Here is a 23729-nt window from a genome sequence, read left to right as displayed (position 1 = left end):
ACATAATCATAATATATATTACAAAACAACACCTACTAAATAGATTGTATATTAAATTAATTAAATTATAAGTTTGGTTAGGACATAGAAGGCTGATCACCTGATGTCCGAAACAGTGAAACGATCCATGCTGTCGGATGGGCATGTAAAGCAGTCGGTCCTGCGCCTAGCTCTCTCCAGTCGTGTCGGTCAATCCGTCCCATTGGGCTATGAGAGTGATGGAACAGAGAGTGCTCCTGTGTACTGCGCACACACTTGGGCACTATAATCTACTCCTGCGTAGATGGCTGATCTCAATTGAGATTGGCCGCCGTGGCCGAAATTCGGCTAGGAGGACATTATTATTATTATCATTATATTAAATTTATGAAAATATCATTAAGTATTTAGTATATACCTCAAAGTCGAATGCGATAAAATATTTGAATATTTAACAAGAGTTAAAATGTCTACTACTCGCAATAGATAGATACTTACTTACCTAAAATAGTAGAAAAATGCTTCAAGATACCTTAAAGAAGTCTGTGATTATTAAATACTGCACACATACAGATACACTCTGGTGAGTACGATACGTTCATTCTATTGCATTTCTCCTATACTTATAACATTTTGTGATTCTATGAAATACTGACCCCTGAGGCTCTCATGGCTACTAGTCACAGTTCTATCTCACGATTTCCTTATCTGAATATCAGAGAAAAACTACTTATAAATTGAATTTGAAATGAAGCATCAAAAGAAATACGCGTGGATACAGCTTATATCTATGAGCATATACTTGTCGAGTAAATTCGGCAGATTTTCTTAAGAGTCGCGGGAATATCGCGCTACAAGGATGTCGATTCTGAAGCACAAATTCTAATTTTAGTGCTGTCAAAACCTTAAATTCTTTGTTTGAAATTCGACCCTATGTTTGTTTTGTTTTTGTAAGTCAGTGTAAATTAAAGTTTGTGATTTCTGAGCCCGTATCACGAAAAACAGAGCTAACGTATAGAATCGAATGCGAGTGCGACAACTGTCAATTCTATAGGTAAAAAGTGTTCGAAAGTGCTGTCAAGTTGACAATAGTCGCACTCGAATTCGATTCTATATTGTTCGTGATCGCCCTGCAGAATCGACATCAATATCGCAGTAATTATAGCCTATTTACTGGTCTCCTTGGCGGCCGTGGACTTGTCGCTGGACTGGTCGGCGGACTGGTCGTCGGGCTTCTTCTCGTCGTCCTTGAACAGCAGCGGGATCATGCCCAGGAAGCAGCCCACCGTGATGCCGAGCACGCGACCCTGGAGACACGATAATCATTAAATAAATAATTTACCTAGGCACAAGGTGCACAGGATCGAAGGATATGGAAGAGAAAAAGAGAAGGCCTTTGCTCTTTGCCCAGCACTGGGAAAATAAATAGAGTTACAAAAAGACCAAGGTGGCTTAAAAAAACTCAAACTCAAACTTTTTTATTCATCGTAAAAATATAAAATTTTCTGATGAACGTAAATTTTTACAAACTACTCTCCGTTCGGATAAGGGGGGCTCTTTCTGTGTAAGGAGAAGAACGGAGGCAAGAAACTCCTGAGCCATCTTTTCAAAAAAAGACTTATTAGTGTGAAATCTGAGGAGTGCATTCTAAGAATACGTGATGTGTGTGACCATGTGCTAGTTGTGTTAAGGAAACCGTCATTCTGAATAATAAACTTGCATGCAGCAGAAACGTGCTTCCTTGCCAAAATGGTAATAGCGCTTGACTGCGACGCTTGTTGGCAGTCCTAGTTTACACTACATTGAGAGCTATTATGGTCGAGCGATAACATACAATGTAATTTTAGCACCGTTCAAAACTAATTTCCATCAATCATGCCTCTAAATTTAATCGTAACAGTTGAGTAACGCTCATTGTTCGTAAACTATGTACCATTGGGCGAATAATTTTGTGGACTAACAGTTCATCAGTAGATTGCTGATGAACTATTTCATCTCCATCATTCATAAAGTCATCGATTTTACTACAATTTCAGGTTTGGACAGCTCTAAATTCAAATTTACACCTTCAAAACCTACACTCAACCCACCATGTTAGCGAACCGTCTGCTGACGGGCATGTCGAGCTGCGCGGGCGACAGCGCCGGCGGCCGCAGCCCGATGCGTGCGGCCGCGCGCTCCACGTAGCAGGAGGAGCCGATGCCGATCACGTCGCTGAACGTGTTGCCCAGCGCCGCCGCCGCCATGGTCGAGAGCGTGATGTACGCGCTCATGCTGCTCTCGATCGAGTCGCCCTGCGGGTGAAAGGGAAATCATAAGGACTTTGCATTGGAAAATATTTGGGATGATGAAAATATTTTATGACTTACCAGACTGATTAGCGCTTTTAAAAAGGTTTAAAGTTTTGACTAGTTAACAGTTAAGAATCAATTTCATAGATGTGTGTGTGTACAGATGACAGGCTATAAGAAAGTATCAAATATGTAAAAAGGTGAGCTAAACTTTGTTTTAAAGCTTGTCTTTGATCTTTGATTTGTGGTTAATCAAGGGTAAATAGTAACCTGTCATCTTCCAGCCACTCAGCTATTTCCACTCAAAAACAAGTAATATAATCATCACCATTGAAACATAAAATTAGAACAAAGAACACCATATCATCAATATCATTAGTATATAAACTATAAATGTTAATTTCACTATTACAAACAGCACATACATAAAATATAAGTATTGAAAAATGTGCATCAACAAGACAAACTGTACAAAAATCCAAATAATACTCACTATTTCACAGCCCTGTGTTTTATTTTATTTGCATGAAGAAAAGGTGTATAGCATTAGGCGACATAGACATTAGTGTAAGCCAGTTTTAAAGAAGTAGATACCTTAAAAGGTTTCAGGAGCATGAAAAGCGATTGAGAGTAAATCTAGTTTAAAATAATATTCCAGATCATTTAAAACCATGTTTAAACTATAAAATTTGTTACACTTACAGCAATAATCATAATGAAGTTGTCCAAAAATCCAAACCCAACAAATGGTATTGAATTTGCGAAGGATACTGGAAAGAAAAAGAGTTCATGTAAAATTAAAGAGGTAAGTATGTAAAAGGTGACTATAACAAATCATTCGTGATTTGACTTACAATGTAGGAGTTCCCTTGTACTGGGCTTTTGTACTGTTTCCACTGAAAAAGTTAAAACATAAATTAAGTTTTGGAAAAAATCTAATAGATACATAATTAAATTAATAATTTATTACATAAGTAATTACTCACATTCTTGTACCATTCCAATTAAAATACAAAGTAAGCATGAAAAATTTTAATGAGTGTGTTAATAAATTCAAGTGAAGGAAAAATAAATATTTTATTTCTCTTCATTTATCTTAGAGATGTATCTCTAAGATAAATGAAGAGAAATAAAATATAAGGGCTTAGAAGTTCAAATTAGCTCAATATTGATTCATCTGTATGGCGCGAAAATTAGTCACCCAGCTTAGCTAAGTCAATGACATCATTGAAATGTGGATCTAACCAGATAAAACTAGTTTTTCTGTGTTGAAGAATGCACTCACTGTATTTCTTCTTGAGCCAGTCCTCGGGCATGGGGCAGTAGGTACCGGTGGGGTCCACATCCCCTAGTGTGGGCACTCTGCTTGGCCGGCCTAGCTTAGTTCTCCATCTTTGACCCGCTAATGTGTCTGGAAAAAACATGTTTTTCTATCAGCAACTAAGTTTTAGATTAAGAACTAGTGTAGTAGTTGGTGATTGGCATTGTTTACCTTCAAATTCTTCTTTAATTCTATTAGATTCATATTCGTTTAGGGTGGAATATAGTAATTTCCTCTCATCATCAGTCAAATGTCGCACGAGTTCTTTCACATGTAGCTTCGTCAAGGGAGTAGTTATGGTGTTGGTCGATGCTTCGCCGAAGTCCTTCGATGTCGGTCCAAGTCCTAAGTTTCGCACACTTGATACAAGAGGAGTAAACTTGTTCAAGTTTGAACATCCAGCACTGTGTCGCACTTGTAACTTCAATGGTCGTGAGTAGCAGCATACGTTCAAATTATAAATTGGTGGACCCCTTATCTTTCTAATAAACTGAACTGACTTCATTTTGCCAAGATATCATGAAAAACCAATTAAATAACTGAAATACTGTGCAGTGCCCAAGGGTCGGATAAGTTTTGACGTTCCATTGTCAAAGAAACGGACTATAAAATGTCAAAGTTGTTAGAAAATGACAAAGAATTCGTAAAATGCGTAAAATGAAACAACATCACAGATACAAAACTTATCCATAGCGTATGCGTTTTCTGACTTTTAAGTTTCAGCTGACTGTCAAACCTGTCAGTGTCAAATACCTTTCAAATCAAATCAAACGTCAAAAGTTCACGACGCGAATCGCAATATTCCCGTATTTTTTCAGATTTATTCTAAAAAAGTTTAATAGACCTGAATAAATTCTATGAAAAGTTATTTGCAAATCCAATGTGCTCGCAGTGATAAGTGAGACGATGTGAATGGGGTGTGCTAAGTAGTGGAGATCTGTTTATAATATTGAAGATTGTTTGTTGGTTGCGATAGTGAAGTGATTGCTGGGCCCGTTGGTCGCGATCATGCACGATGTTGGAGGGACTGGTGGCTTGGGTGTTGAACAACTATCTCGGGAAGTATGTGGAGAACCTCAACACGGACCAGCTCAGCGTGGCGCTGCCCTCAGGTACTGCCGCACACCGCCACAACAACGACACTTCGCGACCCGTTATCTAAGATTAAGTAAATTTATGGTAGAGCAAAGGATAATTCATAAATAGGTACCTTGTCACTTTTTCACTTGAATTGCTTTAACAAAGTATTGTTAAAAGGCATGAAATTATACAACTATGATTGGGTAGGTTTGTTTACTTTATTACTTAAGCAATTTAGTACTTGATCAGTATGAAAATTAAGAAGAGACGAGCAGGCAAACTTATCTTTGTATCACCACTTCAAGACATTGTTTCTCTACTCAGTTGTAAAATACAATGTATAACATTTACCACATGTAAAAGGTAAATGAGCAGCAAAGTGTAGCAACCAATTACAGCTACATTGTATTCTTAGTTAACCACCTATAAACATACATTTAAAACCAATTTGATCACATTAACAATGTTTTCCTTGCAATAGATGAAGGTTCTCATCTGAATAAATTGACCACAATTCTCATCCACCCCCAGGCAAAGTGGAGCTAGAGAACCTGCCTCTGAAGAAGGATGCATTCCGCCACCTCGGGCTGCCAGTGGAGGTGCGCGCCGGGTTCATCGGCAAGGTGCAGCTGCAGGTGCCCGTGCGGCAGATCCGCTCTGCGCCGTGGCTCATTGCCATAGAGAACATCTACATAGTTGCTGCTCCTGTTAATTTAGATGAGGTATGTGGGCTTGTCAGGGGTTTTGTAAAGGTGACTAAAGGTGTGTTAATACATAGATTAGACTCAACATCACTTGAAAGATTAAAACATTTAAAAGCTTGAAAGTGACCTCTCTCCTCCCTATCCCCTTATATACCTTTTATAATAGTGATGTTATGAAACATATTATAATAGTATATAAAGAATATAAATAATAGCTTTGACTAGATAAAACGGCATTGAACGCAGGTTTTCCATTAATATAAAAATATGGCTTTAAATTGTACCTTTTGAAATAGTTGGCAAGATATGGCCACGGTAATTGGTAAAATCTATGAATATTATTATCTATGTTTGAACTGCAGTGACTCATACTTTTCTTGTCTCTAGTATTGTCCACTTATACAATTTATACATTGACCTTGGCTGAAAGCAGACATTTATGAATACCTATGACTCTACAATAGCTGTTGATTACTTACTATTCATGCATAATACATAGGTACATAGTGTAAGTTTTGAGGATACATTAATATTATGCTTGAAACATTCATCTAAAATTAACTATCTGTGTCTCAATGAATCAGTCCATGACATAATAACAGTGGTTTTGAACCTTATTCACATAGAAATTGTGATATCTAATTGATAAGATAAACAGTCTCTTTACTTCAATGTATGGGTTACAAGAATTTCATATCAAATCAACCTTATGATGTCATAGCATAAGTCAAGCTATTATTAAATTATGTGTGCCTCTATCTTATCTGACATCAAGGGTCAAGGCTGAAGCTGTAAAACATACCTAATACACTGATAACTTAACTGACTGTATTCTAATTCATGTAGCAACCAAGATAAAATAGGTTTTTGGAGGAATTTTAAACCATTGGAAAGAGCTATGGACATTTTTTTGCTCACAATTTATGTAATTCGGCACCCTTGGAACAAGTAAATGGGAGGTAACTGAAAATCAGCGGTTTGCTCCTGGAGTAAACATCCACGCTGAGTTACTTCACCCTTTTGATCTGCTTCAACACACAACCTGCTAAGTACAAACCTGTCTTTATCATAGCTACTATTTACCTAGTTATAAGTACAAATGTGTATATCTGTCATTGTGATTTGTTGTGTATGTAAGAAAGTGGATCAAATAAACGCTTTATCTATCTATCTATCTATCCTCTCTAGGCACAGGCTCCAGAGGGCGCAATATGTACCTACTTGAGATCTTTAGTGACTATTACTATCAAGGCTTCTGTGGTCACAAGGGGTCATAGCATCCTATTCCTTTACCAATGTAAAAATTCGAATAGTTTTTTTGTTCCATAAACTGTCGCTGCTTTCTTCATGACTAAAGAGTCCGCAATCCGCATAGCTAACCTTCTCTCTGTCCCCCCAGTGGGATGCGGAGGCGGAAGCCGTCATCGCGCACGAGCGCAAGGTGGCGCTGCTGGACGCGCTGGAGGCGCAGTGGCGCGCGGAGCTGGAGGCCACCGACGCCAGCTACTACGCCACCTCCTACTCCTCGTGGCTCAGCTATGGGACTGGCTTGCTGGCGAATATCGTCGAGAATTTGCAGGTTGGTGGTCGTGGGACTGAATGATGGTCATGTGACTGTAAATCCACGGTTAGATGTAGGATGTTCCACTATTTTATTCAGGAAAGTATCAATAGGCTGACTCTGTCTACTAATGATTGATTTTAGTAATTACTTAGTTGGGGTTGGGAAACTATGAAATAAAATTCAGTCCTGTCTGCATTGAATATAAATCACAAATTATGATGGTACCTAATTATAGCAATCACTTTGATTGACCGTGACTGACTCCTATGCAGAAAATGTATTTCAGCACACAGCTAATTATATTTAAAAGTGTTAGCTAATAGCAGTAAATCTATAGCTCATTCCAATAACTAAGCGATGCGTGTAAGAATATCGTTGACGCAGTTTTTGTTTTTGGCGTGATTCTAATTTGGTCCTTCCAAACCGGACGGGGAGACTTCATTACCTATTTATGTACATAAGTAGATAGACAGCTAAGCATATATTTCGTCCTATGTGTGAGCTCATTAACACCTTAAAATATTAATGACGCAAGTTTTAGACATCGGTAGGCTATTAGTTATAGGTATAGTTATGTTTTGAGTACTGTCCTTCTTTAACGAATTCATAGTATTTTTGGGAAATATTTTTACCGACTGCCATACACCTTAGACATGTACTGCGCAATACCGCCGTACTGTTGGCTGAGCAAGCACTTGGCGCCACTCCGCGGCGCGCCTAGCGTCCATCGTGATTTATACTCACGACCCACTTTCGATTGATATTTTCTATTCATCCTTGTTCATTGATACCTAGGTACTATACAATACAAATATCTTACCATACATTTCAATCATACAGTATAATTACCAATTATTATCTGCGATTGAGATAGTCGGTTAAATTAATTAAATTTCGTTTGGTCTGAGGTATAGTTCTGTTGTTAGAAATTACCTCCTAATGTATGCAAATGTATATTAACTACACATTGTAACGGCCCGATTGAGTACTACATTATGTAACTCATACGCGTGACTGAGCTGTGGGTCGACGACCCGACACGCTGAGCCAAAAAATACTTATTTACCGATTAGGTTACAAAAACAATAGCACATTTAAAAAAAATACATTATAGGATTTTCAAAATCCAGAATACTTTCTTATGAATCTTTGAATTACTTATACCTATGTCTGGCGCTAAGCGATTGATATTTTCTGCACTGCGGAATGTTTATACACAATTATTAATAATAGGTAGATCTATAAGTACTGAAATAATATATCTTCCATGACATTCATATGTCCATAAAGTATCTTTAGTTACTATAACTGCTGCGCGAAATAACCATTGGCTTTTAGCCTCTTAGTCAATCACAATCATCATCCAATGTAGACATAAACCACTCCCTATGTTAATGTTGACCTCGACTACCCCGGTCTACCCCTATGTTTACCCACGTCGCGAGCGACGCGATTCTGTAATTATTAATATATGTATGTTATTGTTTCATAAATCCGATTTACTTAGCTACTGTTTAACTGTCCCCCTCTCTTCCTTCAGCTGAAACTGAACGACGTGCACATCCGCTACGAGGACGCCCTAACCCTGGGCGGGCGCGCCTTCGCGTGCGGGCTCACCATGCAGTCGCTGGCGGCGGAGTCGTGCGACGCGGCGTGGGCGCGCGGGTTCGCGCAGCTGGGCGCCGACGGGTGCTCCTTCAAGCTGCTGGAGCTGCAGCAGCTGGCGGTGTACTGGGACCCGGTGGCCGTGCCGGGCGGGCTGATGAGCGACTGTACGGTCGCTGAGCTTACGGTCAGTGGTTTTTTGATGCATAATTATTTATGGGTTGTATTGAAGGATGATACCAGAATGGACGCGATACGTCAATCGATTTCAACCTGTTTTTCCACTGTGAACTTAATAATACGCTTAGATAATCGCTGTTCGCGTGGAATCGGGCATATAATTTGATCTTAAGCTATAAGTAAGCAGGACTTGTACAAGTCCGAACGAAGTCTATTAAGTTTTGCTGTAACAAAGTGAAATAAATATGTATTAACCCTAAAGCACCCTCCCACAGGCGCGCATGTCAGCAACATGGCGCAGCGCGCACAGCTACCTGGTGGCGCCGGCGTCGGCCGTGGCGCGCGTGTGCCGCGAGCGCACGGAGCAGCCCCTCCGGTCAAGGACGAGGCCACGGATCAAGTGCAACTTGACCTTGGACAAAGTGCTGTTGAATTTGACTTCTGTAAGTGGGTTTTTGTGGAAAGTAATAATATAGCGATTTCGGTTAGCCATTGACTTTTCCACTAAAGCGAACTCTTCATCTTTTGTTTTTATTACTAAATCTCGCTTTCTCCAACTCTTACAAAATTTTGTATGTTACATATATTATGTAAATACCCGGGGTATTTTTTATGCGTTTTTTAATGTATCTTGGACTTTTCTGATGATAAGTCTTATAAATGCCTCATATTTTCAGTTATCATAGATATCCAGCATGTATTTGTCCGTCTCTCTAACTCTAATTCTACTCCATATAAAAATACTATTAAATCTATCATCATCCATCTCCCCTCAGCGCCAGTACAGCCAAGCAGTGGGATGCGCGCGCGGGCTGGAGCGCATCGCCCGGCTGCGCGCACACCGCGCCCTGCGCCCCGCCGGCGCCGTGGCGGGCGGCGCGCGCGCCTGGTGGGTCTACGCCGTCAAGTGTCACACTACGAGGCATGAGTGTGAGTATGCAACGAATGTTGGTGATGTGGGTTAACGACCAAGCGAGACTTTCGAGCTTCATCATAAGCCTTTGTCCTCATTTCTCGAAACAGAAACACATTTAACGCATAAGATACAAAAAATTGCGGCAAAGGATATGACGAGGCAGGCAGCAATAGGTAAAGGCAACAAATTTCAATTAGCAGAAAAAAATAGTTAGCTACCTGTACCCACTATTTACATTTCCGTTATCTAACATCCCTTCCCCCTCAGGGCTGGAACCCCGTCCGACCTGGTCCTCCTGCCTGCAAGCGGCGCGCGAGTGTCGGCAGTACGTGGACATCTGCCTCGGCGTGCTCAACAACCCCGCCGCCACCCTTCCCAGTGACAAGAAGGCTATCAAGGACGAGTATGAGTGGAAGACGCCGCTGCATGTGCTGAAGCCGCTTAGAGAGGTTGGTTAGCTTTCGAATTGGAATAGTATATAAGGTTGTGAAGCTGAAAATAAAATGGTGCTCTTGATGAGAGCGTCTGAATCGCTCTTAACTTTAACCATATTTAGAATTGATTATAAAGTGCACGTTACAACTACAACTTGCATATTTCAAGGTCTTTATTTCTCCATATTATTCACCACTAATCCCCAAACCCCTCAACAGATCGCGATGCGCAAGGTGCCCAAATCAACCCCCGTGTCCACCCCGGACAAGCCCGCCAGCTCCGGGCGCAGCATGCTGGTTCACTGGTTCCCGCAGTGGTGGGGCTGGTACTCCGCGCCCCCCGCCCCCGAGGCCGCGCCCCCGGACCTAGAAGAAGAGATACTGGATGTACTGGCGGACTCACTGGAGAATAATACACTGTTGAAGCGGGATACTGTGTTTGGGCAGTTCGAGTTCATGCTGGTTAATGGGAGTCTGAATCTGATCATGGTGAACACGGATGAGGAGGAGGCCAAGTGAGTGTTGTGGATTTTTTGTTGTTTTAAACGCATGTTTGAGTCCTGTCTGTGTCGCTTTTATTACTCTGAAAGTACTGGACTTTGTAAGTCTACTCCGTAAACTCTGGTTTTAAAGACAGATCAGGATTTTTATTGATAGATTATGACGACAAATCTCTTATTATTTCTCTGCTTCTATTCCAGTCCTGACAAGTCATCCCTCCCGCAACTGGAGCTGGACTTCTCTCACGTGTCGCTGGGGCTGGAGTGCCGGCCGCGCACGGGCGGGCTGGGCGCCACGGCCGGCGTGGGCGCCGTGTGCGTGCGCGACCGCCTGCAGCCCACCGCCTACCCCGTGCTCGTGCACACCGTGAGTAGAGTGGCGGAGGAGGGGCTGTCGGAAGGCACTAAAATAACATAGTCAGCCAAGCAGCTGGGTAACGCAACTTTTTGGGCACTGACTGCTGATTTCATATCTGAGGTAGAGGTATTGGGGAGCCAAGTCTTTCAGGCTTGCATGCTTTTCCCTGAACAGGCAGCATTTGGCCATGTCAGCTCAGTAACAAACTAACCAAAGTTCAATCAAAATGGGCTTTCAAGGACACACTTCCAAATATTCTCGTCAATTAACAACGCTCCTCTCCCCAAGGGTCAAGTCCGCGAGGGTCTGTCGGCCATGAACACAGCTGCATCAGTCATGTCGTGGTCGCGCGCGCCCGCGCCCCCCGCGCCCGCCGCGCCCCCCGCCGAGCCCCTCTTCCTGCTGCAGTATGAGAAGAAGCCGTTCAATATGAACTGTGATTACAAGTTAGTGGGTTTACGTTTTTTTTTGTTAATTATAAATCCAACGGTTGCTGTAAGAAAAAATATGGCCTTTGGCTTTTAGATTTCGCACTACCAATTAAAATTTATCATGAATAAGATCAAAGTGTCCATTGTAAAGTTTGCTACGCTCAAATCGGTCCACCCGTTGCGAAGTTTCGATGCCAGCAATAGACAAAAAAAAACTACTTTTTGTGAATGTAAAATGTGCAACTTTAAAATCGCAAATAAATAAATTCTCAGGCCCTAATAATTTTGTAAATGTAAAATGTGCAACTTGAATCACAACTACACGACCAACTGTCTATCCCGCAGACTGTACGTGAAGTGCCAGTCGCTCGAGGTGGTGTACAACCGGCGCGTGGTGCGCTGGGCGTCGCAGTTCGTGCTGGGGCCGCTGGGCCGCCCGCCGCTGTCAGCCGCTGCTGTGAGGACGCGGCAGCACCTGCTCACGCACTGGCAGCACATCATGCGCGCGCATCCGGTCAGTACTAGACACCGATGAATAAGATGTGATTCAGAAGTTAGTTTTACACTTTTTACATTTTGCCCAATAAAAATTTTAAATATTTATTTTTGCATTTACTTTTTTGTATTTAACGTCCGAAATACAATTGAAACCGCAATCGTATTGGACTTTTTTAAATGTCGGCATTTTAATACTTAGTTAATAATACATCTCTCCAATTTTCTTTCTTGACAATATCCCGTTCTAGCCATATTTATACCTAGTCATTTTTCCTGATAGACCTAAGTCGGCAAAAGGTTATTATTATAGGCAGTAAAAGTTTACAGTTATGTGTGTCATCCATTTTAATCGAATTTTAGCACATCATAATCATTTCTCTATTTCATATTCAAAATTTATTTTTACACATTTTACACTCAAAATCCTATACCACAGGGCGAGCGGCGCTCGTGGAGCGTGGAGCTGGACATCTCAGCTCCCCAGATCTTCGTGGTCGAAGAGCTGACGTCACGCGACGCGCCCGTGCTGGTCGTGGACTTCGGCCGCATGAGGCTCAACAACGCGGGGCCCGCGCCGCCCGAGCCCACCACCCCGCCTAGCGATGATCACGATGAGGGTAATAGTCGCTTTCAGTACTGTAGGTACCTTTTCCACCATCACCGCCAAAGGCCTTTGTGTACTCTCAAGTGCACCATAGTGATTCTTTTCGCATAGTCATTTCGTTTAGTTTTGAAACTGACACGCTTTTTTTACAAGTTTGATGTGTCATTTCGGAAACAGCCTAAGTATACCAACATCTTTAGATACCATCAGAAGAGATTTAAGTATATGTTACTGTAGAAATCGCCCTTGCAAGATATATCCTTGTCAAGGAAACATCTTCACCATCTATCAGCAGTTTTCAATAACCTCCTACCCCAAATTAACCCTTATCACCACTTCCACAGAGTGCTTCATGACGCCGTGCTCGACGCCGCCGGGCAGCCTGCTGTCGCCCGCGTCCCCCCCGCCCGGCGCGGCCCCGCCCCCCTCCGCGCACGCTATCGATGCTGCTAACTTGCATCAGAGGCTATATGACAGGTGGGTACACACCGTGTATAAATGGTAAACAATTTGATTAGTCATTAGACACAAGACTCGGTCCTTTGCCTTCATCGTCCAGCGAATGAATACCAGACTTTAAAGACAAAACTAGAATCTGTAAGACATATTTTCTGAGGAGCCTATGTCTATGCATATGTCGGGGTTAATAATATATTTAAAGGAAAATAAGTCATGGTTAGGTCGTAAAGACTTCAGTGGTGGTGAGGACTACTTCATAGTATGTGTTGCGCTACAAGATAAAAAATACCCGGTATAGATAGATAGCCGATAGCGGCTAGATGAGGAAGCTGAAATTCGGGGACAGTTTCCGGTTGATGATGTAAAATAATACGATTCAGTTCAGTTTATCGGATATCAAAGGTTATTCACTATGTAATTCCATCCCTCTGTTTGTCAATTCCAGATACAACATAGAGTTCAGCGACCTGCAGATCCTGGTGGGGCGCGCGCGCGACAACTGGAAGTACGCGCACACCAAGACCAGCTCCAGCCTGCACCTGCTGGACCGGTTCAGCATCTCGCTGCAGGTACCCATCATCCAATACTATCTCACGGCTAATATACTTTTAAAGACCTATTTGTGTTTGGGTCTTGGATGAATGTGCATCAGAGGTTGCTGGTGCATATCCGGCTCGGAGGACCAAAATTAGGGAGATTTCTCACACATCGTATCGTTACGATATGTAACTAAGATATTGCGATTGTGTGGCCTCTCTGTTTCTCGACGTATTTTTTAAATTACCAGATACCAAAACGAACGAACTTTTGTGCTGTGAATAGGGAAGCAGGATGGTCTTGTGTGAGATGTTCCCACACATGTTATGTTTTCATTATTTAGACTGCCAAATTCGGAGGAAAAGTCTACTATCCGATTAAAGTTGCATTCCTAGCTAGACCTACAACCAGGAAGCTGATTTATTATTTCCCCCCCAGGCGGAGCGTAGAGTGGTGTGGACGCAAGACCCGCAGTTCCCGGCGGCCACGCTGCGCGGCACGCTGCCCGCGCTGGTCGTGCACCTCAGCGAGCCCAAGCTGGCCGCCGTGGCCGCGCTGCTGCCCGCCCAGCCCGACACGTGAGTCTAGTGTATACTGCAGGCGGAGCGGCGTGGGGTGGACCAGCGCTGCAGTTCCCGGCGACCACGCTGTGCGGCGTTCTAGTGTATACCATTTGCAGGGGTTCCCTAGAGAGAGCGTGACGCTCGCATCGCGAAGATAACTCATGTATACAGGCCTTCACTGCAGCAATTGTGGTTTCGACAGCTAGCACTTGTTGATACAAGTATAGATAGTTCTCTGCAATGGTTGGTCAATACAAATCGACCCCATTATTCAACGCCAAATGCATTCAGCTAACACATAATCGATGCGCGCTAAACGAATGATAAATAAAATGTGCATGCGAACCTAATCAATGCTGAGACAATATAGCGAAGCGAGTACTTATAGTGTCACCCAGTTTTTCACACCTCCATGTCCTTAAAAAGTGCCTTCTACTCATCAATACCAAGTCCTAACCGGAACATTACCCCCCAGCCCTTCACCACGGCAGACGGCGCACAGCATCAATTCTGAGTCAATAAAGAAAAACGCGCACTTATAGCGTCGCCAAGTTATTCACACCTCCCTGTCAACCTACAAACTGCCTTCTACTAATCAATACAAAACCTTAATCTAACATTCCCCCTCCAGCCCGTCACCGCGGCAGACAGCGCACAGCGCGCCGGCGGCGGCGGAGGACGAGACGGAGGACAGCGAGCGCTCGGAGCAGCAGCACAACGCAGCGCGGCTGTTCATGCTGCAGTTCGCGATCGACCAGATGTCGCTTGAGGTGAGGGAATAATAAAGCAACGATATCACCTTCTTTGTGTCGCTAAGCTGGTTATTCTAGCGATGTCAAACTATTAAATTACCACAAGTTTGACACTGAATAGCGATCAGTTACAGATAGTAGTGGATGGAGGTTGAAAGACTTTCAATTGAATTTTTGAATGTATATTTACACACCACTGTTCTTTCATATATATAAATTAGAGCATGCCATGCTTTCATCCATTAAACATCAACATAGAACTCTGCCAAAGAGTATCGGATAACTCTGGAATCCTCCTGGATGGCCTCATATGAGGCTTGATGACTTCCCAAATGAGAAATCATTATTTTTTATTAATCATTATGTAACAGCCATAATTTGCCCCTTACCACAGGTCCAATCCCGCGGGCGCAGCATCGCCGAGGTCCAAGTGTGTGGCGTGAAGCTAGCCCTCACAGCTCGTCCTGTGGACGTGTCCACGTCGCTCTCCGTGCACTCGCTGCTGCTGGTGGACGCGCTGCAGACGTACGGGCCGGACTTCGAGCTGCTCGTCGCGAGCCATAAGCATGTCGGGTGTGTTGTGTGCAGATATGGATTAGTGATGTAGCTGTGGTAAGGACGACATGTCCAATGAAACAAGAGTGATGTTAAAGTCTGTTTATTGTATTACATGGCGTAACTTATTTAGACTACTAGGGGATGGTATTGCCACACTACAGTGAAAGCTACGTTTTGTCGACTCATCACGACCCATTACGTCCCCACTGCTGGGGCACGGGTCTCCTTCCAATGAAGGAAGGGTTTAGGCCTAGTCCACCACGCTGGCCAAGTGCGGGTTGGTGGACCCCAACACAAGCAAGCTTGTGCTGAGAGAGTTGTCGGGTAAGTGGGCAACCCGACTGTCAGATGTTTTCAAGCCGCCCGAAGGCCTCTGACTAGGCTTAACGACTGCTGCCGAAGCAGCAACCGGGACCCACGGCTTAACGTGCCGTCCGAAGCACGGAAGCGTCCAGAAAATCCGTCCAGAATCGTAACTAGCGGGCCTCAGTAATCGTAACTGATCGCTGAGGTTAAGCAACAACTGACACGGTCAGCCATTGGATGGGTGACCAATTTCAAGTGGTTTTGTCGACTAGTTATGAGGATTTTCTTTCTTCTATGACCAAGTAGCCAACCTCTTGTTGGAATTTGAAAACTTCCTAAATATCAAGTATATTTTAAAGACAGTTATCTTCCGAATAGAGCCGCTACAAGCTGTTTTACATTCTAATAAGATAATTTCATAATGTGCAGTATGGACGTAGCATCGGGCAGCATCCGCGGCTCGGAGCCCACGTCGCCCGTGGCGCCCACGTCGCCCACGGCGCCCACGTCGCCGCCGCCGCCGCACGCGCTCACGCACGCGCTCAACGATCTACACGCGCAGATGTACAAGAAACGTGAGTCATGTGATGTGTGTGTATGTTAGTGTAAAATGTGTCGAAATGTATATAATTTAATTAATGTTTCCAAAATACTATTGAATATATATATATATATATATAAGCTTATCTGTGATGATATTATCATATTTGTATAAATACCTAAGGCTTCCTAATAGTATCTTTTCCACTCAGATTTACAAATTTGTTTTGACTTACATTACATTCACACAATCATTGTGTACAAACATAGAACCTTTAGTTCCCATACTTGGTACAAACAATATCTTTGATCCAATTTTACATAACATTTAAACCCAAGTTATAACAATAACCCCTAAACTTCATTAGCAAACCCAACTAGTCCAACCATTAGCTAACCATAGACAACCGTGCATGTCTGTAGAGGGCGAGTGGGAGCGCGCGAAGAGCCCGACGGCGGCGTGGGGCGCCCCCGTGGGCCCGTGGGGCGCCGTGCAGGGCTGGGGCCCCGCTGGCACTGGCTGGGGGCCTGGTGAGTACTACTTTACTATGTTGGTTGAGGATGCGTTAGGTTGATATGTTTTTGTCATGCAAGAAACTGTTTCGAACTTCAATTTTATTTCAAACAGTTTAGTAAATGGTCGAAAAGTAACTTCATGTTTTTTTTTTATTTGATAATTTAATTCACACATTCGAATTGGAAGAACCAAATTTACACATCAAGAGAATCTTTATGTAAAACCAACTGTGATGAAGTTTGTATTATGTATTCCAACTCTTTTAAACCTGCAAAGTTACGTTAGCACTATCTTTCTATAAATCCATGCAATCACGTTTCGCACTCGTCCGCAGGCGCGAGCACGCTGGGCGCGGGCGGCGGCTGGGCGGGCGCGGGCTGGGGCGCGGCCGGCATGGTGGACGAGGAGGCGCTCATCGCCATCGAGCTGTGCTTCGTGAAGGGCGGAGAGGGCAGCGAGGACCTCAGGATCGCTAATATATTGTTTAATAATTTGGATATTATTGGTGAGTTTTTCAGAAATGAATTAATATGATTTTCAATGTCAAATTACTAGATTGTGTTGAATAATTTTGTCAGTTTGAACAAAGACTGTTAAGGGTAGTTATAATTATGATGATGATGATGAGTATCATGAGGCTCATGTGATTTGTCACAATTTATGAAGAGTTATTGTTAGTAATAATACATAAATTACCATTGTGACCTATGAAAATAATGACGATTACGTTAGTTGAAATAGTATAGTGGTAAGTGATAACTAACTAAACCCCCTTCTCAATATTTATTTCCAATAGCGAATCAAGAAACCATAGTGGAACTCATAGGCTTCACGCAGCGTGTGCTCGGCACTAGCACTGCTAAGAAGCCGCCGACGGAGCCCGAGCACCCGGCCGAGCCACGCGCCGCGCCGCCCGCTGAGACCAGCGAGGAGACCACTGAGGAGGTGGTCAAGGAAGTCAGGTATTATGTGCACCAGCATATCTAGCATGGGGCGCAAGATGTGCACGATAAGACGTGGTAAAGTTTTTCCGCCTAGCTTGCTCTCGAGACCGCGCGACGTGAACGGGCCCGACGGAAAACGTATGCTTCCGTTTATGTGTTGGTTTTACAGCGTGGTGTTTTATGAACTGTTACATAATCCATAAAACACCACGCTGTAAAATCAAATCTTGCGCCCGCCCTCACTGGGAAGCTTCTGAACGTAACGAAAACGAATTCCATGAGAGAAATTCCACCCGCTCGACGTCATGTTGTACCTTTGTTAGTTTTGTTTGATACTACACCAGCATATTCGTTTGCGTATTGCCGTAGTGTATTCCGTTTACATGTAATGATACCTTGGATAGTAGCACGGGGCGCATTTAAGACATGACATAAGTTATGCATCGCGCAGCCTCAAGAGCGAGCGTGACGGAGAACTTTTGTCACGTATTAAATGCGCCCCGTACGTGCCCTTCTAAACCTTTAATATGTTAATCGTCGATACATTCTCAGGACGGAGATAACGTTCGACTTCCACCGTCTGGGCGTGCTGCTGCTGCGCGCGCAGGCGGAGGCGGGGCAGCTGGCCGCCAAGAAGATCGCCACCGCCACGCTCAGCGAGGCCAAGATACAGGCCACGCTCGGTGAGAGACATGTGCTATGTGATTTACAAAGGAGATGAATGTAGAAATTTATGTAAAGAACGCAAAAATTTACGTTTTTGAAAAAAATATAGCACCGGCGGCCATCTGTTGGACGATTTTGGAACTTTTAAACTGTCAAAGAAAACCTCTCATTGACAAATAAAATATTAGTGGGAGGAATCTGTGGACGGTGCATGTAAAGAAAAATATGACTATAGTGGGTAGTTTAGCGTTTGGATGTGAAAGTGCCTCACGTCATAATTTCTAAAAGTAAATTATGACTCCGATTAAATCAAATGTGTGCTATCTGCCTGTGCCTTTATTTATGGAGGGTAACGATGAATTTCGATATCAACAACCTGACTCATCGAAATATCGAATGGACCATTCACTGCTAGAACGTGCCTACTCGTCATATAAAACTACAATTCGGTATGTTAAGTAATTTTATGGTGATTGTTTTTATAATTTTAAATTGAAGTATGTTGGAATTTGAGACACTAATTTGAATATTTTTTATTTTACTGCTCTCGTTAATTTAATAAAAAATAATTAAAGATCGTCTCTTCGACGATTTTATGACGTCATTCGCTACCATGCAGCCGCTGACGTCATCAAGATCGTAACTCTGTGAATATTTACACTTTAGATTGACAGAAGTGACATTTAACAATTGAACATTTTCATTCTCTTTGGTTGTAACTTTAACCTTGCGCAGCGTCTTGAAGGACAAATTATATTTTCATTTTTGATAAAATAATCGGAATCCTTGAATATTTTATATTTTTAAGAATGAGACACTTATTAAGAAGGTAATATCTCGAAACGGTTTTGGAATTAGCATCAAAAATTTTTACTTAACATACCGAATTATGGTGAGAATAGGTGACAAATTGTAACTTATTTACTATTCAGCCAGTTTATTACTCGATAGTTTTACTCGAAGTTGAGTAAAAATCCACGTGTGGATCGCAAAACTTACAGCTCGATGGAATTAAATGAAAATAATTATGCCATGGGTTTTACTCGACAGTTTAGGTCGATCGAGTAATACCGTATACGCGAGTACAGGCCATTACGAAGCTCTCGAACCACAATGTTCGGTAGTAACATTACACCTCAACCTGACCTTGACCCTTACACCTCACAGAGAGCACGGGCATGGAGGTGAGCGGGTCCCTAGGCGGCGTGGGCGTGGTGTCCCTCTGCGGGGGCGTGCACGCGCGCGTGTGCAGCGCCGGCCGCGCCGCCGCCCCGCCCCCCGCGCTGTACCGCGCCCCCGGCGGCGCCGCCCTGACGTTCAGGTTGACTAGGAAGTACTGTGACACGGGTGAGTATAATGTATTTTTTCTTACTTGGCACAGATTTTGAACAGTCTTGGAGTGTCGTTGGAGTGTTTTATTTAAATTAATTTTAAAAACTAAGTTATAAAATAAAACATGACAAATGAAATACTTACAAGCAAAAATTATTGATTTCGTAATTAAACCATTTCTATTGGCTACAGTTTATTTGTTTAATAGAATTTGGATTAAAAGACAGACAAAGATTGTTTACCTTTTGTGCCAAATAAGAATGAATAAGTTAACTTAAGACGACCGGATGGTGTAGTGGTTAGGGACCCTGACTACTGAGCCGAAGGTCCCGGGTTCGATTCCCGGCTGGGGCAGATATTTGTTTAAACAGAGACATTTGTTCTCGGGTCTTGGATGTGCCCGTAAAATGGCAATAGGCCCGCCCTCTATTACATTGGGACTAATATAACACTGGCGAATAGTGGGTGCAGCAATGCACCTCTGCCTACCCCGCAAGGGAGTACATTAGTACAAGGTGTGAGTGTTTATATTATTATTATATTATTAAGTTAACTTAGAATTTAAATTACTGATTGGCATTATCACTTATCCTGCTCTCTCCCCCCGCAGACGTGTCGGTGTCGCTGTCGCTGCAGGTGGCGTCGGTGTGGTACACGCACTCGGCGCGCGTGCTCCGCGAGCTGCGCTCCTGCGTCAGCGAGTTCCAGCAGTACCTGGCGGACCTGGGCCGCTCCATCCGCGCCGCCGCCGCCGACATGGCGCAGGGGCTGGTGCAGCCCAGGTGTGACGTCACTACTGTAGCTCCAGCAGCACCTGGCGGACCTGGGCCGCTCCATCCGCGCCGCCGCCGCCGACATGGCGCAGGGGCTGGTGCAGCCCAGGTGTGACGTCACTACTGTAGCTCCAGCAGTACCTGGCTGACCTGCTGTGACGTCACAACTGTAGTGCCTCCCAGATGTGACGTCAACGTGGCTTTTGCCGTGGGTTACGGGTTCGAATCCCGGCCGGGCAGATATCGATCGTGTCCGTAGGATAGCAATAGGCTCGTCTTCCATAACATTTAACCTAAAAGTGCCTCAAGTGGGTCTCTAAGCCACAAAGTGTACAGCAGAACAAACTGAGTCAGTCTATAAATATAACTGAACCTTACTTCCAGGATGGAGGGTCTGTACGCGAACCCGAAGCTGTCCCAGTCGATGGAGGGCGTGTCCCCGCGGCGCCGCACGATCAGCCTCGCCACGTCCGTGGATGATCCCACCGACAAGACTGATATACTACTCAGGTAAGGGTTGTTTATAATGTAGTTATAGTCCATTTATAAATTCTTAAACTTTTACCGCCTTATTCATAGAAAAGTTACGGAACGTTTTAGCTGTTGAATTATTTTGTCCCTCTGTCAAAGAACTACCTCTAACTTTTCTATGAATAAGGGGGTTAGACTTTTTACCATTTTCAGTTAAGTATTTACTTATAGTTTAAAACATGTAAAAAAACATTTGATAATCTTTTATATCGATTAAATACTGCTTAAAAACTCAATTTCCGTTTTCATGTCTCAAGAAGATCTGATCCCTCTCAGAAGCATTGTTACTATGAGAGGGGGGTCAGGTTTCTCTGCACATGACCGTACGTACGTGATTGGTCGCAAGCCGAATCGCCAAAATAGCTATCTTCACCAGCCGCCATTACCTTCCAGCATCACGATAGAGCTCGAGACTCCCGTGGTGATCCTGCCTCGCTCGGAGCGCAGCACGCAGGTGCTGATCGCGCACCTCGGCCGCATGAGCCTCGCCAACCGACAGGAGGGGGCCGCGGGGGGGCCGGGGGGCGCGGGGGGAGCGGGAGGCAGCGACTACACCGTCAAAGTCAGGGATATCTCGCTGCATTCTGTGAGTTGTGTTCATACTTGATAATGATTGCCCGGTAGCTAATAAAACAGTTTTTTGGTACATTTGACCCTATTTGAACATAGTCTTGAAAAAATCGCTTTTAGCGATAAGACCGCCTTTTTTGTACCTATGTGTTATATATAAGCGTTGTAAATTCTGTTCTTGTGTACAAATAAAGGAACTTTATCTATCTATCTAACAGTTTAACCTACACTTTAGGTTTCATTCACTCACAGCAGCATCTAAATCCTTCCCTTTCCCACAGCTGGACATAGCGGAGAAGCTGAAGACACACAGCCTGACGGCAGAGAACATGCCTCTAGTGTACGACGCGGCGGCGGGCAGGCCCGTGCTTCACGACACGGCGCTGCACCTCACTGTCAACTACAACGACGAGCCCGGGGTGAGTGAATGTACTGAGGACACGCAGCCTGGCCGCAGAGAACATGCCTCTAGTGTACCACATTGCCATTGATTCAAAACTTTATTTGGGAAACTCTAGAATGGGCTCCAGATCTGAGAGATGACTCTCTAAATGAATCGCCCCAAAACACCTCTTTACACTACCTACAAATTAACTAGACTATTGAATCTCCTGCAATCATGGGGTTCTCTTATATAATCCATGTACCATTCCCCTGCAGTGCGAAGTGACAGGCAAGATAGTGGGCGGGCTGCGCGTGACGTCAACACGGGAGCAGTACGTGCAGCTCGTGGACACGCTGCGCTGGATGGGCAGCGACCCCGCCGCGCCGCCACAGCAGCCCCCGCCAGCGCCCCAGCACATGCAGGTATGTGACGTCACTGACTTGCAGACGGTGAATATGCCGCATTTACGGACACTGAAACACACCTTCCCTTTCCTTTCTCTTCGCTTCCTTCTATACATCCATCTATAACATTGTTGTGCGGTTGCTGTTTCGGCAGCAGTTGTAAAGCCTAGTCAGAGGCCTTCGGGCAGCTTTTAAACATCTTTAAACAACTCTTTCAGCACAATCTTGCTTGTGTTGGGGTCCACCAATCCGCACTGTTCTCGCGTGGTGGACTAAACCTAAAACACTTCCTTCATAATTTCAGCTGTCCGACACCCATATCACACGCTCTGCCTACTTTTGGGTCGGATGGCCGTGTGAGAGATGTCACCACATAATTATTTATTTTATTCTTTAGAAGGAACCCCTGCCCCAGCAGCAGGACGTGATTTGTTCTGATGAATAACACAGTTTACCTTCCGCAGTCGTCAGTGGCGGAGGGCGCGGTGCCCACGCTGCGGCTGGACCCGGCGGTGCGCGCGCAGGTGCTGGTGCCGCCGCCGCCCCGCGCGCCCGGACGCACCCGCCACACGCAGCTCCGAGGTAAGTCACTCAGTGGAGTAATGATTCTGGTGTAGTTAACTACTAAAGTCTGTCCTTTTATCTCAGATACTAAATTGATTCGAGATTCATCATCAGTCGATTGTCCCCCCAATAGAACGATACGTCACTTAATCGTGGGACAATCGACTGTTGATGAACCGTTCATTATTGGTCAATTTATTATTATTATTATTTAATACTTTATTGCATTTAGTATCTGAGATTAAAAAACAGACTTTAGAATATTCTATAATTGGTTGAAACTACTTCAACAGTCTATTTTAGGCACCCAGTAAGGATTTTGGAAGAATGACCCCATTCATTACCTTTACTACTATATGAGAGATACCAGGGTTTGCTTACTAACAAATATGGTAAGGTAGGCAATAGCCCCCCAGTCTTGGAAAATCACAGTACATTACATTTGTGCAATAATAAAGTATTAAATAAATAAAATATATCCTGCAGTAGACTATTTTACGGCTGTTAGTACTTTTCTGTGTGATTCTGAGCTGTGATGTAAGTGATTCTGATTCGTGCTAATAATCATACTTGCATTATCTTTACGGAATAAACGTTTTTAAAACCATCCAAAATCTTGTCGCCATTTCCAGTAAACTTCCAACTGCCTCACTTCACGGTGGAGCTGCGCGCGGACTTCGGGCGCGGGGAGAAGAGCATGGTGGACCTCTCCTTCCGCGAGTTCAACGTCAACTACGAGCGCCTGCACCCCCACGAGACCAACATACAGGTGGGGGCTTAAATTTTATTTATTAAGAAAATTTACAGCGTAAACAACAACAGCTTGTGTACTATTACATGCTCAATAGACTAATGTGCATGAT

The 23729-nt window shown here is 43.8% G+C and overlaps 2 protein-coding genes across 5 annotated transcripts in view; one reads left to right on the top strand and one right to left on the bottom strand.

The window, feature by feature from the left end:
- Positions 1–596: 596 nt before the first annotated feature.
- Positions 597–4198, bottom strand: LOC105386928. 4 transcript variants are annotated; one of them, XM_048623624.1, is made up of 9 exons: positions 3763–4198; positions 3556–3681; positions 3257–3259; positions 3125–3166; positions 2973–3040; positions 2764–2775; positions 2070–2273; positions 1114–1286; positions 597–961 (listed from the first exon to the last, which is right to left on the bottom strand). In XM_048623624.1, the coding sequence occupies exons 1-8, from the start codon at positions 4094–4096 to the stop codon at positions 1146–1148; spliced, it is 930 nt and encodes a 309-aa protein (XP_048479581.1). In that variant the 5' UTR covers positions 4097–4198; the 3' UTR covers positions 597–961; positions 1114–1145. The 4 variants fall into 4 exon arrangements, with proteins under 4 accessions (XP_048479581.1, XP_048479583.1, XP_048479582.1 ...); XM_048623626.1 differs by lacking the exon at positions 2764–2775 and having other exon boundaries at positions 3763–4197; XM_048623625.1 differs by lacking the exon at positions 3257–3259 and having other exon boundaries at positions 3763–4197.
- A 141-nt stretch (positions 4199–4339) lies between these two features.
- LOC105386957 (intermembrane lipid transfer protein Vps13D) overlaps positions 4340–23729 on the top strand; it is a 45917-nt gene continuing 26527 nt past the window's right edge. Inside the window, 30 exon segments of the mRNA XM_048623732.1 lie at positions 4340–4703; positions 5203–5393; positions 6775–6954; positions 8480–8731; positions 9000–9167; positions 9501–9654; positions 9908–10089; positions 10294–10589; positions 10776–10941; positions 11221–11378; positions 11709–11877; positions 12298–12478; positions 12810–12942; positions 13370–13493; positions 13900–14039; positions 14656–14794; positions 15171–15349; positions 16070–16215; positions 16604–16711; positions 17032–17202; positions 17494–17659; positions 18194–18324; positions 19475–19654; positions 20250–20421; positions 20797–20922; positions 21337–21529; positions 21795–21932; positions 22174–22320; positions 22767–22884; positions 23499–23635. Of these exon segments, the coding sequence (XP_048479689.1) occupies positions 4607–4703; positions 5203–5393; positions 6775–6954; positions 8480–8731; positions 9000–9167; positions 9501–9654; positions 9908–10089; positions 10294–10589; positions 10776–10941; positions 11221–11378; positions 11709–11877; positions 12298–12478; positions 12810–12942; positions 13370–13493; positions 13900–14039; positions 14656–14794; positions 15171–15349; positions 16070–16215; positions 16604–16711; positions 17032–17202; positions 17494–17659; positions 18194–18324; positions 19475–19654; positions 20250–20421; positions 20797–20922; positions 21337–21529; positions 21795–21932; positions 22174–22320; positions 22767–22884; positions 23499–23635 (4842 nt within the window). The 5' untranslated portion in view covers positions 4340–4606.

This window comes from Plutella xylostella, chromosome 10 (assembly GCF_932276165.1).
Source record: "Plutella xylostella chromosome 10, ilPluXylo3.1, whole genome shotgun sequence".
NCBI lineage: Eukaryota > Metazoa > Arthropoda > Insecta > Lepidoptera > Plutellidae > Plutella > Plutella xylostella.
This window is presented reverse-complemented; position numbering and strand designations above follow the sequence as displayed.